We start from the raw sequence: 18,526 nt of genomic DNA on the forward strand, positions 1-18,526 counted from the left end.
TATATTTGTGTCTATATTCATTGGCAATGAAGTTTCAGGCTTTTTGACAGATAAAATAACAAGTTTTGAGTCTTTATTTAACATTACCTGCAGGATGAATGTACTGCCAAAATATGGGTTTCATATTTTCTAAATTAGGGAAGTTAAAAAAATAGATTCACAAAATACAATTTTGTCAATGTACAGTTTTTTGTATAGGCATGTTTTTAAAATAATACTTCCCCAAATACCCTTACCTGTTGCCAGTTTGACTTTTATTCATTTTAGGATTATTATTAACATGTGTTTAATAGAAATGTACATATTTAGTTATTTGTTACTATTATATGATTAAATATCATCTTTTTCATGTGCACATCTTTAAAGTGGGAAGCATGTTTTTACTGGAAAAGATGATGGCCTTGTCTTATAAATGTTCAGATTTTATAATCTGTAGTAGTTCCTGATTTTTATATGTCAGATATTATAAAAAATGCTTTACTGCCCTTTTAAAATTAAGAGTCATATCAAGGCTTTTTTCGTGATGAAATTAATGAAGATGTAACTATTACATGACACGTGCTGTTTCGGGACAATCCACACACATGAGAATGAATACATTGATATATAAGTATAAAATCATGAGTTTATCCTGAAACTTCTATTTCTAGTACAACACCAGAGGTTTATTTCTAGCCGTCTACCATCTATATTTGTATCTCCCTTCTCCAACAGTGAGAACCCTGACTTCCTAACATCATCAGTATATTTTCTCATTTGTTCAGAGTAGTTTTAGAGTTGCTACATCACTGGAAAAAGGAACCTACTAGAATTCAAGATTTGTTTAGAGTTTCTAATGTTTAATTTAAATGTTTAATTTCTTGTTTACTTGGTTAGTTTATTTTGGTGTGGTTACAGTATTAATTAACATATAGGTCATTTATTTCTGTTTGTATTTAATTTTAGGCTCATATCTTGCTAAGTTTTATATTTTGAATGTATTTATCATTATTTTCAATAACAAAAAAGCTGTGAGGCAGCTCTGGTTATTGTAAAGACTGGACTAAGGATTCAAAGGCTTTTGTTTTGCTAGTGTTGCTACTTTCTGTGTATCATTAATAAATTAGCAAACTTATCTGAAATTCTGGTTCCTCTCTTCTATGTCTTTCCTTTTTTATGTTTACTAAGATATTGTTTACATGCAATTAAACTTGCCAATTTTAAGAGTGCAGTTTGATGGAATTTTAATATATGCAGTTGTGTAAATGGATTTTTCACCTTTCAGCTCCTTTGTATTTGATACCCTCCCTCACCCCAACTCTGAGCACACTCTGATCTGCTTTCTGTCAATAATTTTGCTTTTTCTAAAATTTCATCTAAATGGAATCACACCGTGTAGTCTTTTGTATGTTGCCTTCTTTCACTTGAGATCATGTTTTTGAGATTCAGTCATGCCATTATGTGTATTTTTATTTTGTTTATTTTCATAGTGGTATAAGTATGTTACAATTTTAATAAAGTCCATTCATCAGTTGATGGACTTTTGGGATCCTATAGTTTTTGCTGTTATAAATAATGATGCTTTAAACAGTCACGTACACACTTTTGTGTACTATCATTTCCCTTTTGCATTATTTTTATAGTGGTTTTCCTAAGGAGTATAGTATATGATATCCTTAACTTTTCATACTGCATTTATTGTTAATAATGTACTACTTTATGTAAAATCTAGACATGTTGCAGCATCTGTCTTATAATTCACTTAACTTTTTCCACTGTGCTTATCGTGCTGTTAATTCCATTTTATTTCACAAATAGTTTTCCATTCTAGAACTTTAACTTGATTCTTTAATTGTTTCTGTCTCTGCTGAAACATCATCTCTCTGCATTGAAAGCATTTTTTCTTAATTGAGAATAGTTATAACATTTATTTTAATGTTCTTATATTTTAGTTCCAACATTTGGTTCATCTTGGGATCAAATTTGATAAATTTTATTTTTTTCTAGAGAATGTGTTTTATTTTTTCGTTCCTTGGTTCTTTGTATGTTGGGTAATTTTGGATTGTTTTCTGGGTATTATGGGTTGTTAAGTGGTGGAGATTTTGGTTCCGTTGCTTTTTACTGATGATATGGTTTCCTAAGTTGTAGATGGCATTTTTTTTTTTTTTTTTTTTTTGGCTGGGCATGAACTGAAGACTCTTCATATGTGCAGCAATTCCATTTGTCGTTCAAATCTTTTGTCTTGAGCTGGTTTGCCATGAGTCTTTTCTGCACATTGGTTGTTCAGAGGTTGTCAGAGAGGTGGGTAGACAGAGCCTACAGATCCCCTCTCTGGGTTTGTCTCTTGCCTGATTCCCCCACACCCTTCAGTGCTCCTGGTTTCCTTACTTCCTTTTTCTGTTCCCCAGAGCAGAAAGATTGTTGATATGTCCTTGTGCACACTTGCTTCTGGACTGCCAATGAACTGCACTCTGACCTGGGCTTAAAGCACCAAAGACCATAAGGTGCTTGTAGCTCCCTGTCTTCCACATCCAAGTGAGCATGCATTTCCCAGTATTTTCTGCTCACTTTGTAGTAGCTTTAGTTGATTTTTGTATTTTTTTTTTCAGCTTTTTCTTGCAGGGGGCTGAGGGTGTCATACTGCCAATAGGTTCTTACTCCATCATACCTAGAACTGGTACTTTAGAGATCATATATTGATCCCTGTCTTTTTTTTCTTTTTAAGTTCATTTTGTGAGATAGCGCTTGAGCAGGGGAGGGGCAGAGAGAGATGAGAGAGAGAGACAGAGAGAGAGACAGAGAGAGAGAGAGAAAGAGAGAGAGAGTCCTAAGCAGGCTCCACACTGTCAGCACCGAGCCCGATGCATGACCTGGGCCAAAATCAAGAGTTGGACGCTTAACCGACTGAGCCACAGATGCCCCTGATTCCTGTCTTTTTAAATGGCACTAACAGCACACACAAGCGCGCGCGCACGCGCACACACACACACACACACACACACCCCTAATAGGTATGGAAATCCCAGGAGTCAAATATGTCAACTTGAACTCAAGAGTCTGAGAGAGCATAGGGAGGGATCATGTCATTTATCTAAATTCTTATTCAGTCATTGAAAGTGCCTTGTTAATTGTAAAGCTCTCTGGGGATATTTGTTCATCAAGTAAGATTTCTTAAAATTAGAAATTATTTATAAATAATCATTTTTATTGAAACATTTAAGTATTTCCAAAAGCACAATCATAATTTTAGAGCTTAAAGTTCTTTTCTTCTGTTCTAATACATATGACACAGCAGCACCACTTTTAGAAATATCTTGAGTAAAATATTAATATTTGTCCTCTGTTGCATGTCTACAAAGATACTCAAGGAAGTGTTGTGGTTTTTTTTAATTTTTTTTTTTAACGTTTACTTATATTTGAGAGTGACAGAGCATGAGAGGGGGAGGGGCAGAGAGAGAGGGAGACAGAGAATCCAAAACAGGTTCCAGGCTCTGAGCTATCAGCACAGAGCCTGATGTGGGGCTTGAACTCATCATGACCTGAGCTGAAGTCAGACACTTAACCGACTGAGCCACCCAGGAGCCCCAAGGAAGTATTGTTAATATAAAGTTAGTAACAGCCTGAATAGTTAAAGTATGGTATAGCCCCTATGTGGAAGGGACTAGTTTGGTCTATTGAAAAAGATGAAATGGGGAAATCCATATGCTTAAAATGGAAGTTGGCCATGATATATTCTTAAATACAAAGATTTACTGCCAAAACTTTTGTATAAAATGATTCTGTTTTTATAAGCAAACAAATATTTTCTTCTAAATTCCACTCTTATTTATGTGTATGTATATTACAGGGATATATATACCTAAGATTGTTAATAGTGTTTATTTTTTAGAAGAATTAGGGGAGGACAACTTTTAACTTTTTATTATACCTCTCTACAGTTTGTATTTTATTATTTTTATAGACTTAAAAAGTCAATCAAGTTTACACAAGGAATTAATCAGGAATAGCTAATGAAGGCATTTAATTTGAATAGAATACATGCTTCTTTGTAGATTCTAATCTAAAGGATTATTTTTCAAAAATGTATTCTTACTGAATTTAACTAGTACTTCCCACATAATTACTTAAATTTATAATAAGTGTATTAGTTTGCTGTGGCTGCTGTAACAAATTGCCACAAACTGTGTGGCTTAAAACAGCAGAATTATGCTCTCAAGCAGTTCTGGAGGCCAAATCAGTTCTTTGACTCTCCTTGCTTATGGGGATTATTGGCAATCCTTGGTTTAAGACCTCCTCACTCCAGTGTCTGCCTCCATTGTCTCACGGCCTTCTCCTCCTCTTTGTGTCTCTTCCCTCTGTGTATCTGCTTCTGAACTCCCTCTGCCTTTCTCCTCTAAGTTTTCTTGTCATTGGATTTAGGGCCCTCGTAGATAATCATCTCAAGATCCTTCACTTATCCGTTAAGACCATTTTTCCAATAAAGGCACATATTTACAGGTCTGAGAGATTAGGACATTTGGGCACCACCATTTAGCCCACTACAAAGAGATATGAGAATATATTTAAATGATGTCTTCCAAGCTAAAAATTAACACTTTGTATTACAGCTTTTCAGTTTCAAAAATTTGATCAACACAAGGCATTTTGTGTGTAAGATACATTAAAAAAATGAAAATTAGAATGCATATTTATTGACATATATATATATATATATATATATATATATATATATATACACACATACACACACATACATACATACACACATATATTTGTGTGTGTGTTTGTGTGTATGGGGGCTGTTTCACTGTTTGGGCAAATAAGTCACTTACTTGTTTAATATTTAATTAAGTTGGTTGCATATTTAAGTGAACACTCTTTTACTTTAGACCTCTTTCATTGTCATTTCACTTTAATTTATGGAGAAATGTTATACTAAAAGATGGTAAAAATATGATTACATATATTACAAATAGGTATTTGTCATAATTGCCTACGACAATTGAAGTAGATTTTTGTTTAAAGTTTTAAGTAAATGGTATTAGTTTAAATAAATTATAAGCAAATGATAAAGTGTCTAATTTTAAGATTAGTTATTATAATTATAACTCTCTGTACAATAGAATTTTAAGTTTATTACTCACCAGATATTTCTTGACATCATTGTTTTATATTTTGACGTAAATGGCAGATTGGGCAAAAATGATGGCAATGTATTTATTTTGCATTGGAAATTCTGTTTGGGGCAGAAACAAGTTGCACAGTCTCATGGAGTGAGTTATTTTTTTGTTACAAACTATATATATTTATTCATATATGCAAAATTGGAAGATATCAACAAATTAAATAATAAAATTTTTCCATCTTCCTAACAGTTTCCTTCTATTCTCAATGAACTCTTTGTCAGTAATATGTTAGAAATATGGAGTTCAGGCTTCCTATAAAGAAACATACACACCTTGACTATTAGTTGTAGCCTTTGAGGAAATTCCCTTTATTGTTTAGCAATTCTCATTCTTTTTCTTCTAAGAACCCAGAGGGCATCTTTGAATATCATGTTTTGAAAATATTTTCCAGAACAAACACCAAGAGTATAGTGTTTAAGAAGGAAAAAGAAGTATTATTTACTTAGCATCTACTTTATACCAAGCATTTGCTAGTTCTTTCTCTTATTCTTGAAAACAACTCTGTAAATCAACATTTTCAGCATTATCTCCATTTTCATTTATTCCTTGGGGGTAGAAACTGAGGTGCAGAAAGATTCAATTGGCCGGGATTCCACATGTATTACAGGGTGAGGCTGAGATGTACGTGTAGTTCTGCCTTACTAAACAGCACAGATCGGATGGCAGTCTCTCCAGGCTTTTCATAAAAATGCCTGCTAGTTTTTGCTGTGGTATCTTACATTTTTAAACAACCTTTCTTATACAGACTTAACCGAGTGTGCAGTCTCCTGGAGTTAATCCTGGGAGGTCCTCGGCATGAACTCCACAGATACTGATGCTCTATTGTAGCAGTCCACGCACAGGGCATCGGGCCTAAAGCAAGGCTTTCCACCTGATATGTAGTTTTATAGCTGTCACCTTTGGGCTGAGGAAAAGATGACAGAAATATCAAATGCTCTTACATTTTAAAATATGAGTTACTGAAACATAACTTCAGTTCTGCTTCTGAATTAAAATATGAAAATGTTGAATTAGATGAAGGATATAAATTATAACCTCCGATGAAAGTAAAAATATCCAGGATTCATTTTATACTTTTAAATTTATGTGAAGGTCTGGTTAGCAAAAATGAATAATAACATGGTGAGGTTCCCATTGCCACTATTCTTTGTAATATATCAATTATGGGATTTCACAAGAATTACTTATAAAATTTACTTGCTCAGCTGTTATAACTTTTTTATACCAAATAAGCATTCCAGGGTTAATCATCATCATAGGTTGGTTTATGTATGGGGAAAATATTTTAATATCTAAAAATGGGTTTTAAAAAATAGAAGTTTATAATTTATTGTCAACTATCTTCTTATGGTTATTATCTTAAAATTGCCGTGCTTATTTATTTTAATGTCGGAGAAAAGCAACTATCGAAATAACATAGTTATTCTTTGTAACTACTCCACAGCAAAAAAGCATTATTCTCTAATAATTTATGTATATTTTTCATAAGTCTCTATTTCCAAAGAATGAACATAGGATAAATTATCTTTTGATACTCTTTAATTTTTTTTCTTATGAGATCTCTCTCAAATACTAATAAATAAGTTTGTTTTTAAATCCTGAGTGATCTTTAGAGCAAACACAAATTCTAAAATTATAATAGTCTATTTTATTTTCTTTGATATCTCTCCTACCCCTTACAAGCCAGCAAATGCCAGGGTGCCCAGGTAGGCTCAGTCAGTTAAGTGTCCGACTTTGACTCAGGTCATGATCTCATGGATCATGAGTTCAAGCCCTGCATCATGCTCTGTGCTGGCAGCTCAGAGCCTGGAGCCTGCTTCGGATTCTGTGTCTCCCTCTCTTTCTGCCCCTCCCTACTCTGTCTCTCTCTGTCTCTCAAAAATGAATAAACATTAAAAAAAAAAAACCAAAAACCTGCAAATGCCAAAACTTTTATTTTAAAGGTAGTACATCTTTGGAGTCATACCTTTCAGCAATAGGATGATATTTTCCTTTGTGAAGCAAGGTTGTCATCTAGTGGTGTTTTCAAGTAGTACATCTTCAGAATTCACTAATAAATCTTCAGTATTTTAAAGGGAGTGCTTCGCAAAAACAAATGTAGGTTTCAGAACTTAAACACTTTCAAATCTTTTAAATTAGGTATAATAACTTTACAAAAGATTTTCCTTTATAACTTTTTCTAATTTCTATTGTCCAATGTTTAATGTTGGGTCAAAAAATTTTTGTCTGGCCACTGAAATGCTTGAGTAGTATGGGTATTAATCATGATGTATATCAAGGCTTTTTGTAATGCTTCACGTATCTATTTTTTTCTTAGTTTTTGCATATTCATCCTGTTTATGCAGGTTAATTTTCTGAAATGGTTACATTTAAAATGGTAAGGTTTTTATGATGATCTCTGCTTTGGTGTTTCTATTTGAATAATATAAAAATTTGAAAAGTTAGTGTGAAAGAAATTAAATAGATTTTCTGAGGTGTAGTGAGTGTGTGTAAGCATGTACTTGTGGAAAAAAATTAATGTCATAGGTTAGCTTAATGGAAATGGTGTACATTTGTGTTTGTAAAGAAATCATAAAACTAAACACTTTTAAAAAAATAGTTTACTTCTGAATAAAATAAGTTTTATATTAAAAATAGTTTACTATATTAAGATCAAAAGTAAGTGATTGTACTTTAGTGGTACTTTAAGTAATACATAACTTTTTTCATCTGATCCATTCATACATAAACCATAGAGAAAATTAAATTTCGAGCTAGTGTTGATTCAGGTCCTTATTTTAATTGTTGGAATAAAGATTCCAAGAATTCGCTGGTATTTATTTTGACATAGTAGGTGTACATGTTACCTAAAGAAGGAAAGGAAATTATAGTGATAGAAGAGATACTTGGTTGTTAATGGAAATGAAATAGAAGACCTCTTTTTTCATTTTTATCTTTTGTGTGTCATAGTACGTTCTCTTCTGAATTATCTTTACTAGTGTTTTGCTCCTCTTATTCTCTGTGCTTAATAGCGATTTGGGCATAGAATCCCATGGGTTCATTCAGCTTAACTGCTGGCATATCAATTTGTATTGTTTTCAGTGATTTTTTTACCCATAATGTATCTATAAACTGTAATGAATATATTGATTCCATCTGTACCAAGGGATCTAAAGCAAATTTTGTACCAATTTTTGTTAGCCCTTGGTATTTTACTAATCTTGCTACTCAGTGTGGTTAAACACAGGCATACCTCAGAGATATTGTGCGTTTGGTTTCATATCACTGCAGGAAGAGGAATACCGCCACAAAGCCAGTCAAACTAATGTTTTGGTTTCCCAGTGCATATAGAAGTTATGTCTTCCCTATAGTCTATTAAATGTACAGTAACATTATGTCCAAAACAATGTGCATAACTTAAAAATACTTTATTGCTAACAAATGCTGTCACCTGACCTTCAGCAAGTTGTGATCTTTTTGCTGGTGGAGGGTCTTGCCTAGATGTTGATGGCTGCTGACTGATCAAGCTGTGGTTGGTGAAGATTGGGGTGGCTATGGCAATTGTTAAAAATGAGACATCAATGAAATTTTCCTCATCACTTGACTTCCTATCATGAACAATTTCTCTGTAGCACGTGATGCTGTTTGATAGCATTTTACCCACAGCAGAACTCCCTTCAAAATTGGAGTCAGTACTCTTAAGCCTGCGGCTGCTTTATCAACTAAGTTTATGTAATATTCTAAGTCCTTTATTTTAATAATCTTCACAGTATCTTCACCAGGAACAAATTCCATCTCAAGAAACCACTTGTTTGCTCATCCATAAGAACCAACTCCTGATCTGTTTAAGTTTTTATCATGAGATGGCAGCGGTTCAGTCCCATCTTCAGGCTCCACTTCTAATTGTAGCTCTCTTGTTATTTCTACCACATGTACAATTACTTCTTCCACTGAAACCTTGAACCCCTCAAAGTCACCGATGAGCGTTGGAATCAACCTCTTCCAAATGCTTGTGAATGTTGCTATTGTGACTTGTCCTATGAATCAGGAATATTCTTGGGGCACCTGGGTAGCTCAGTCAGTTAAGTGTCCGACTTCAGCTCAGGTCATGATCTCACAGTCCGTGAGTTTGAGCCCCGCCTCGGGCTCTGTGCTGACAGCTCAGAGCCTGGAGCCTGCTTTGGATTCTGTGTCTCCCTCTCTCTCTGCCCCTCCCCTGCTCATGCTCTGTCTCTCTCTGTCTCAAAAATAAATAAAAACAATTAAAAAATTTAAAAAAAAGAATATTCTTAACGGCATCTGGAATGGTGAATTCTTTCCAGAAGGTCTTTAGTTTAGTTTGCCCAGATCCATCAGAGGAATCACTATCTATGGCAGCTATAGCTTTTCAAAATGTATTTCTTTTCCTTTTTTTAAAAATGTATTTCTTAAATAACAAACTTCAAAATCTAAATTACTCCTTGACTGCAGAATGGACACAGAATGGATGTTGTGTTAGCAGGCATGAAAACAACATTAATCTTGTACATCTCCATCAGAGATCTTGGGTGACCTGGTGCATTGTCAATGAGCAATAATTAATTTGAAAGGAAGCTTTGTAACTGAGCAGTAAGTTTCAATGTTGGACTTAAAATATTCAGTAAACCATGTTGTAAAGAGATGTGCTGTAGTCCAGGCTTTATTGTTTTATTTATAGAACACAGGTAGAATAGATTTAATGTAATTCTTTTTTTCTTAATTTTTAATGTAATTCTTTTTTTCTTAATTTTTAATATTTATTTATTTTTGAGAGAGACAGAGAACAAGCAGGGAAGGGGCAGAGAGAGAGACACAATCTGAAGCGGGCTTCAGGCTCACTGTCCAAGCTGACAGCACAGAGCCTGACGCAGGGCTCGAACTCACAAACTGCAATATCATGACCTGAGCTGAAGTCGATGCTTAACCGACTGAGCCACTCAGGTGCCCCGATTTAATGCAATTCTTAAGGGTGCCTAGGTTTTGCAAAATGGTAAATGATTGTTGGCTTCAGCTTAAAATCACCAGCTACATTAGGCAGTAAAAAAAGGGTCAACCTGTCCTTTCAACCTTTGAAGCTAGGCATTGACTTCTCCTCTCTAGCTATGAAAGTCCTAGATGGCATCTTCTTCTAATAGAAAGGTGTTTCATCTGCATTGAAAATCTGTTGTTTAGTGTAGCCACTGGCATTAATGATCTCAGCTAGGTCTTCTGGAGAACTTGTGGCAGCTTCTACTTGCCCACTCGCTGCTTCATCTTGCACTTTTATGTTACGGAGGTGGCTTCTTCCCTTAAACCTCATGAACCAATCCCTGCCAGCTTCAAACTAACTCTGTGACTTCCTTACTTCTCTCAGCCTTCATAGGACTGAAGAGAGTTGGGGCCTTGTTTTGGACTGGATTAGGGTTTGGCTTAAGGGAATGTCGTGCCTGGTTTGGTCTTCTATCAAAACCATTAAAACTTTCTCCGTGTTGGCAATAAGGCTGTGTCACTTTCTTATCATTTGTGTGTTCCCCGGAATAGCCCATTTAATTTCCTTTAAGAACTGTTTCCTTGCATTTACAACTTGGCAACTGGTGCAGTGGCCCAGCTTTCAGCCTGTCTCTGCTTTTGACATGCCTTCCTCACTAAGCTTAATCATTTTAACTTTTGATTTAAAGTGAGAGATGTGTGACTCTTCCTTTCACTTAACACTTAGAGGTCAACGTGGGGTTATCAATTGGCTTGATTTCAAGGGAATAGGAAGGCCTGAGAAGGGAGAGATGAGAGAGCAGTGGTGGGTGGAACAGTCAGAACACACACAGTTATCGATTAAGCTTACTGTCTTACATGGATGTGGTTCATGGCACCCCAAAACAATTACAATAGCAACGTTAGAGATCACGGGTCACAGATCACCATAACAAAATAAGATAACAGTGAAAAAGTTGAAATATTGTGAGAATTCCCAAAGTGTGACACACAGGTAGGAAGTGCACAAATGCTGTTGGAAAAACGACACCGATAGACTTGCTTGACACAGGGTGGCCACAGACCTTCCATTTGTAAAAAATACAATATCTGCAAAGCACAGTATAGCAAAGTACAATAAAACAAGGTATGCCCGCATTATATTTTCCCAAATTGTATTCATAAATAGGAACTTGTAAGCCATTTTCTCCTTCCTAGAGGAGGGAATTAGCAAGTTATTTCAGTGTCTCTGGGATATAATAGCAAAAACTGAATTTTTTGGCAAGCGTGTTACAATCCACTTACACTATGGGGATGGAAACAGGATAGGCAGAGAGGATAGAGAGACGTTTATTTGGACAGTTTTTAAAAGTATTTTTAAATGTTTTGACAGAGTGCCTGCCTGGCTCAGTTGGTAGAACATGTGACTCTTGATCTTAGGGTCATGATTTCAAGCCCCATCCATGTTGGGTGAAGAGCTTACAAATGTGTGTGTGTATGTGTGTGTGTGTGTGTGTGTGTGTGTATACACATATATATATTAAATGTTTTGAAGGTTTACAGTAGGTTATTAACTTCCATATTTGATAGGACTGAAGATACCTTTTAATATAAGTGATTTTTAAAATTATTTCATGTTTTATTCCCTTCTTTCCACATATAGGCTTAGCTAATTGGAAGTTAGTTATCTTTATTTTTATTGTGTCTAAGCAGGAATTCATTTGTTAAAATTCCCATTTTGATATTTAGACAAATATTTGGGCCAGTAATCTCAGTGTGGTAGTAAATAATCATGTATAGATCAAAGACCATAAAAACCACACAAGGCCATTTGACTTGGGTTTTATTGCGAGACAGTTAAGACTGCTGTATACCATTCAGTGTTCAGATATGTCCATTTTTTTTTAAGTTTATTCATTTACTTTGAGAGATAGAGAAAGAGCATGAGTGGGTAGGGGAAGAGAGAGAGGGAGAGAGAATCCCAAGAAAGTCCTGTACTCTCAGCACAGAGCCCAACGTGGGGCTTGATCCCACAAACTGTGAGATCATGACCAGAGCTGAAATCAAGAGCCAGACTCTTAACCAACTGAGCCACCCAGGTGCCCCCCGTTATTTTTTGATTGAGTTCTTATCCATTTGGGAAGAATGTTTTCATTCTTAGTTTTCTCATTGGCATTTGAAAGAATTTTCTTGTGTCATCAGCCTAATTTGTATGTGCAGTAATTGATTCTGTCTTTGATTACTTTAGGAATTCAGGTCTCAGTTCAAACTTGAATGGGCATTCATTGCTTCAGTGGATGAAGATGGGTGGAAGGGAAGAAAACTTTAGTGTTTGCTTGTTAGTATTTCTGGCTAATTAATTAGAACATTCCTCTTCCCTAAAAAAATATATGGAGTCTGGAAATCTGAAGTAAGGATGAGTTCCATATGTCTAGTTAGTAAAATGTTTAGGCCAAGCTAAATGATTTGACACTTTTTTATTTTGATGTAGACAACTCTGGTAAGAATATTTATTACATGTATAATTATATGCATTGCTTTCCAAGAATGCTACAAAGTGATCTGAATGAAAGTTCTTTTATTCTTCTGCTTGAACAGGAAGTCAGCCATGAATATTACATCATTTGAGAGACACTTGTGGTACAAACTTGCATGTGGAAGACAGACAACTTGAAACTATACAGGAGCAAATAAGCAGATAATTTTAATAAACTAATATGATTAGTAAGTACAAAGTATGTGTTCCACCTGCAGGCTGAACTATGTTTTGTTTGGCTTATATATTGCTTTACAAAAAAAACTAAAAGCTAAAAATGAGAAGATCTGACAATAATTGCTTTACCTGTCCTCCTACAGACAGTCACCTGGTTGCGAATTAAGGCTATCCCCTTTAGATGGGTCATGTAGTCTTCGGCTTGTCCCAGTCCTCCTCATTAGATTTTCAGTGTAGCCAGTGAATAAGTTAGACTCAAGGATTTTACCTGCTTTCAGAGGAATGAATCAAAGGGTAATTGACTGTCTTTTGTCTCACTGGTAGTAAGAGGTATTGATGGTGATCCACTATCTCAATCAGATAAATGAGATTAAAATGATAATATTTGTCTTATCAAAGTTTTCTATCAATTGAGATTCTTGAACTATAGTTTGGGCACATTTGTTTTATATGCCCAAGTGGGTTCTGAACATGAAATGAAGATGGTTCTGGCAGTAGTACTTACGCTGTGTGACCCTTCTTATTGAATATATATTCAATATTTGGAATAGGAAATCCCCTCTTCCCCAAATTGGTGGATAACAATTAATTTTGGAGCTTTTACTTCTAAAGTGAAAAGAGTTGCTCAGGATTACAAATTAAGTGACTCTGAGTAAGATGGGATGTTAATGTCTTCTATTTGTGAATGAAGGAAGCAGTTTCTAAAATCTTTCTTTTTAAATGAGCACATATTAAACTGTGACTTAAAATGACATTATTTGAAGTTAAAATTCGTGAGAAATGTTAGTCTATTCTGTGAGGATCATGAAGAAATTTAGCCCTCTAGTGCCTTGCTTGTCAATAAAATGTATTTCAATGTGTTTTTAGTACAGAGCAGCAATGAGTGATTCTATAATGTTACTGTTCCAAAATCTCCACTAGAATGGAAAAAAATGTATGTGTTTGCTGTTTTAGTAAACAAGAACTCTCTGGGGTTTGTTTCTTCTTTAAGGTCTATGCCTTTGGGTTTTGCCAGCTCAAAGATGGTACATGGGAACTGATTACAATTCTCTTCCCTCCAGGTCCGTCTTGCAGATGTGCACAGGGATCAGATCTGGCACACCTGCTCCGGTTTTCCCTTCCTTTCTTTCCCAGTGACCACATTAAGGCTGGTGAATGTTGTGTTTTGTTCTTTCAGTTAACTGCGTTACTGTGGTGCATCTTGAAGCCAGTTTGGGCATTTGACTTTTATCATTTGCTTCATCCTTTTTATTTGTTTTATTCATGGATAATGTTGGAGTATTAAATGTTTACAAAAACAAAAGGATTAATTTGTAAATCTCAGGTTACTGTTAATTTAGATTCAGTCCTTCAGTGAAAATGGTACAGTATTTATACAAGGATCACCAAGGTGTTACTGGGAAGACCTGTGAATGGGTCTCTTGTTTCTTGATAGGAGTATAGTGGTAAGGCTCAAATCCTTTGATTTTTCAAAATATGAAGGATGAGTAAGGGAGACTTGTAAGACATGGAAACTGAGACGCAGCCACATTTTAGAATTTGTTACGTTCAGGAGGCCTTTTAAAGGCATTATTTGAAAGAAATCACATGATATTTGACTTCCACATGTATCAAGTCAAATTTTCACCTCCTTATGGCTTTGGCCTTGACAATTTTTCTTAGACTTTCCCTTTTTTATATATGTAGAATTAGATATTTTTGTTGTGATAACAGTTTTTGAATCTTTAATTATTAGTATTAGTTCTCTGATCTTTTATGATGAAACTAGGCATATTTTTATTTAATATATTATTTTGGAGTTCACTGACTGAATTTGCCTGGTTGTGCTTTTTGTGTGTGTATTGGTGAAATTGCCTAGTTGTTCAGGAAATTGATTTGTATAGGTATTGGCTTATGTTAGTGAGCGTATAGTATTTCTAATATTAGTGATTGTAGTTGATAAATAAAAATGGTGTGTTGGAACGAAAAGACTGATGAACTGGGACTCAGGAGGCATTGTTTTTTTAACTTTGTGTCACTGAAGTTTGTGTTTTCGGGAAGGTCTGTTAACATCTTTGGGCCTTCTTTCCCTCATCTGTAGAATTGAAGAGGTGAATTTTGATTATTTTTAAAGATTTATTCCAGTTTATCTGTCACCCTATGATCGTTTAAATCTTAAAGTCTTGCCTTTCTAAAAGCAAAGTATTAGTCATTGTATACTATTTCCACATTGTATAGGAATTTTGAAAATTGTGTTTTTTGTTATCACTTATTCAGGATTTAAGATACCACCAATATCTCTCTGTGTTCCATTGCTTTCTATAATTGGTCTCAACCTATATTCATCTCTCATTTCTTCCCCATTTTCTAGCCAGGATATTCTAGGTTTTTGCCTGTAGAAGTTACTTTACACATTTTTACTTTCATGTCGTTCTTCATACTATTCCCTTTTTTGCACTCTTTCCCATCCCCCAGCCACTTTGAGGCACTATAACATTTTGTTTATAATTATTTTGGCCTTGCATGTTAACTGTATATTTATTGTGTGGTGTTGTATATAAGACAGTGAACTCCTTGAAGGCAGGTGTTTAATTTTCATCATTTTACTAAGCTTATTAGTGATGCACATAATACTTTTCACATATTAAAGAGGGACTTAATATTTCTAGAAGTGAATTTATAAAATGATTAATGACATGTACTCAGCTCTTTGGTTGCTGTCTCCAGGTAGTTTACATTGACAAGTGTCTTAGAATCGGTCTGATGTTGGGAATTGATGGTGGAATTGCTGGCCATCAGGAATGACCTCGAGTTAGTTCTGTCAGACTAACACTCCTGTCTCTTTTTAGTGGAAGAATATCTGTAGGGGCGATGCTGGCACCGGCCCTTTGGTTAAAGGTCTTAATACTGTTTATGAAAGTTGTGAGATGTTAATGGTCATTTGTATAGGTGGACTTTTGGGAGATGATACCTGAATTCTAGAATTTATCAAAGAAAATAAAATGCTTGAGTTGGGCACGTATGAATGGGTATAGATGACCCCCCACCCCCTTGGATTCAATCATCTTTTTACTCTTGAATTAATTATTGTGTGCAATAGATGTGTGGTTGGTTTGGACTGGATAAAAGATCAAAAGGCAATAAGGCAATGAGTTAAAAAGCTGGAAAGAGAATAGGAAAGTAAAAGGCATAAGATAAAAAGTTGCCTCTCTTTCTGCCACTTTAAGTTGATAATACATATTAAAGCATTCTGGTGAATATTATGTCCAAGAAAGGGGACCTGAGAAGATAAAATGAGAAAGTAGCGGAGAAGCAAATTATCAGGGATTAAATTTAAATCTATGTTATTTTTAGTTCTATTTTATAGCACATTTCAAATCTCTAAGAACTTCTGTATTAACAAATATTTAAGTCAAATATTATATTTGCTTAACAGTAAGAATAGCTCATACGTTCATTAAGAAGTATTTATTTAATGTTTATTCATTTATATTTTTGAGAGAGAGAGAGAGAGAGAGAACGGGAGAGGGGCAGAGAGTGAGGGAGGCAGAGGATCCAAAGCAGGCTCCACATTGTCAGTGCAGAACCCAGTGTGGGGCTCAAACTCACAAAACTGTGAGATCATGACCTGGGCTGAAGTCAGATGCTTAACTGACTAAGCCACCCAGGCACCCCAAAAAGTATTTTGATACTTAAATTTCTCAGAAAGCATTTGGATAATTTTTAATGCAACATCCTTTTAAGGATACAAAAGATAGAAAACATGCATTGCCCATTCTTGTTCTATCAGAGATTGTAAATAGGGAATATCTAAGGCCCTTTCCCTAGTATTTGTAGTAGAAGCATTTTATAGTACAGAACTAAACTGCATGTTGACTTAAGAAAATAATCTTGGTTAATTTTTATTTTAGAAAATATTAAGCCATTTATTTTATTTTAACAGGTATCTTTCAGATGAAGGCATTGAAGCTTGTACAAGTTCTCCTGACAAAGTCAATATAAATGACATCATCCTGATTGCTCTCAATGTAGGTTTTGTTTATTATCTTATATAAACATTTTAAATCTGGAAGCTATGTTCATGAGAAACCTCTTATAGAATAAATTGGATATTAAGATAAGTAATGTGGAGGACATCTTTTATTTTTATTGTACATTTTAAGTTGCAGTGATGTTTGTTGAATTTGGTAATCTCATATCAGCCCAATTTTTAGAAATATATGTTTCTTGTAACATCTATTATACAGAATCCAGTGAAAAGAAAAAAAATGCAATTAAAACTCTCATTTCCTCCCATTGATCAGTTATAAAATTTCATAACATTTACAGTAGATACATATTAGCAGAAAAAACTGATCATATTTATTAAAACAAATTACCAGTTAACATAGGAACTGTAGGTAGGTTATAGCTTTTTGACAGCTGTATTTATTGTTTCAAAATAACTTTTCCTGTTAACAAAAGTAATATATATTGTAGAACACTTTAGAATACAAAAGTAAAATAAGAAAATTAGGGCTATTTATAATTACTGTTAATGTTGTGTATTTATTTCTTTCCAATCTCTCTCCCTCCACCTGTCTGTAATAGCTGTATCTTTTTCATGATTGGGATTGGCTTTTGGATTTTTTTTGAAGTTATAAAAATTATTTGAAATTTAGATGTAAGTTAAATGAATATTCTTTTTTCAGTTTTGTAGTTACCCCAGTGAGAGTTTTTTCATATTGCTTTTATAATAACAACCTATTAAATTATAATTTAATCTACTCAGTTAAATTTATACATTATGATACATAGTCAACTAAATTTATAAGAGAATTACTGCCTGATGAATCCGTCATATCACTGCAAAAGAGGTATAACATGAAGCAGAAATGGTAGCAACTGATAAGAACATTTAAGATAAAATAAATGTATAACTGTGTATAACTTTTTCTTTTCAAATTACTTAAATTTATATATAATTAAATGGACTTAAACAGATAAAAATTATGTTTCAATTCTGTCATTTATTTTCAACTTCTTTAAATTTTATTCAATAAAACTAACAAGATCATTTTTTGTTCTAAGCTGAGAATGTAGGTTTTTAATAATAGACTATAAAATTTTTTAAAGTAAGCTTTAGAAGTTATACATGTTATCTATGACTCCAAAGGGAAATATTCCCTATACACTTTTTTTTTGACCTGTACCCTAATAAGTGAATTCTACTTTCAAAAAATAGTGAAAGACCTCTATTCATTGAAAAAAATTTCTAAAGATGATGAGGAAGAGATTTCGTGACAATCTCTGCTTTTCTTATTTTTCTTATATATTTAGATAAATAGCAATGAGCTATCTATAATTGGGTGTGAAGCTTTATTATTTTTTAAAAGCTTATTTATATATTTTGAGAGAGAGCGAGCCCACAGACACGTGAGCATGAGTGGGAGAGGGGCAGAGAGAGTGGGAGAGAGAGAATCCTAAGGAGGCTCCCACGTGGGGCTCAATCTCATGAGCTCTGAGGTCATGACCTCAAGAGATCAAGAGTCCGACATTTAACCGACTGAGTCACCCAGGCTCAGTTGTAAAACTTTAAAATAAATCAAGATGAAGTATTTGTCCTATGCACATAAGAGGTAATGATAACCATTATTTTATGAATTAATTTTTTTATAATTTTCTCTGAAATATATGGTTGAAAATTCCAGCCTAAGCTATCATGCCACATAATAGGAAAAAAAAA

The 18,526-nt window shown here is 34.2% G+C and overlaps 1 protein-coding gene across 9 annotated transcripts in view; it reads left to right on the plus strand.

Moving 5' to 3' along the window:
• The window catches only part of TDRD3 (tudor domain containing 3), a 158,841-nt gene that overhangs the window by 40,246 nt on the left and 100,069 nt on the right, over positions 1 to 18,526 (plus strand). For 8 of the 9 annotated variants that reach the window (XM_042927466.1, XM_042927458.1, XM_042927504.1 and 5 more), the window contains exon 2: positions 16,745 to 16,829. In XM_042927466.1, the coding sequence (XP_042783400.1) occupies positions 16,745 to 16,829 (85 nt within the window). Of the gene's footprint in view, positions 1 to 12,707; positions 12,834 to 16,744; positions 16,830 to 18,526 lie in introns of all 9 variants that reach the window. The other variant, XM_042927519.1, reaches the window with a different exon arrangement.

This window comes from Panthera leo, chromosome A1 (assembly GCF_018350215.1).
Source record: "Panthera leo isolate Ple1 chromosome A1, P.leo_Ple1_pat1.1, whole genome shotgun sequence".
Lineage (NCBI taxonomy): Eukaryota > Metazoa > Chordata > Mammalia > Carnivora > Felidae > Panthera > Panthera leo.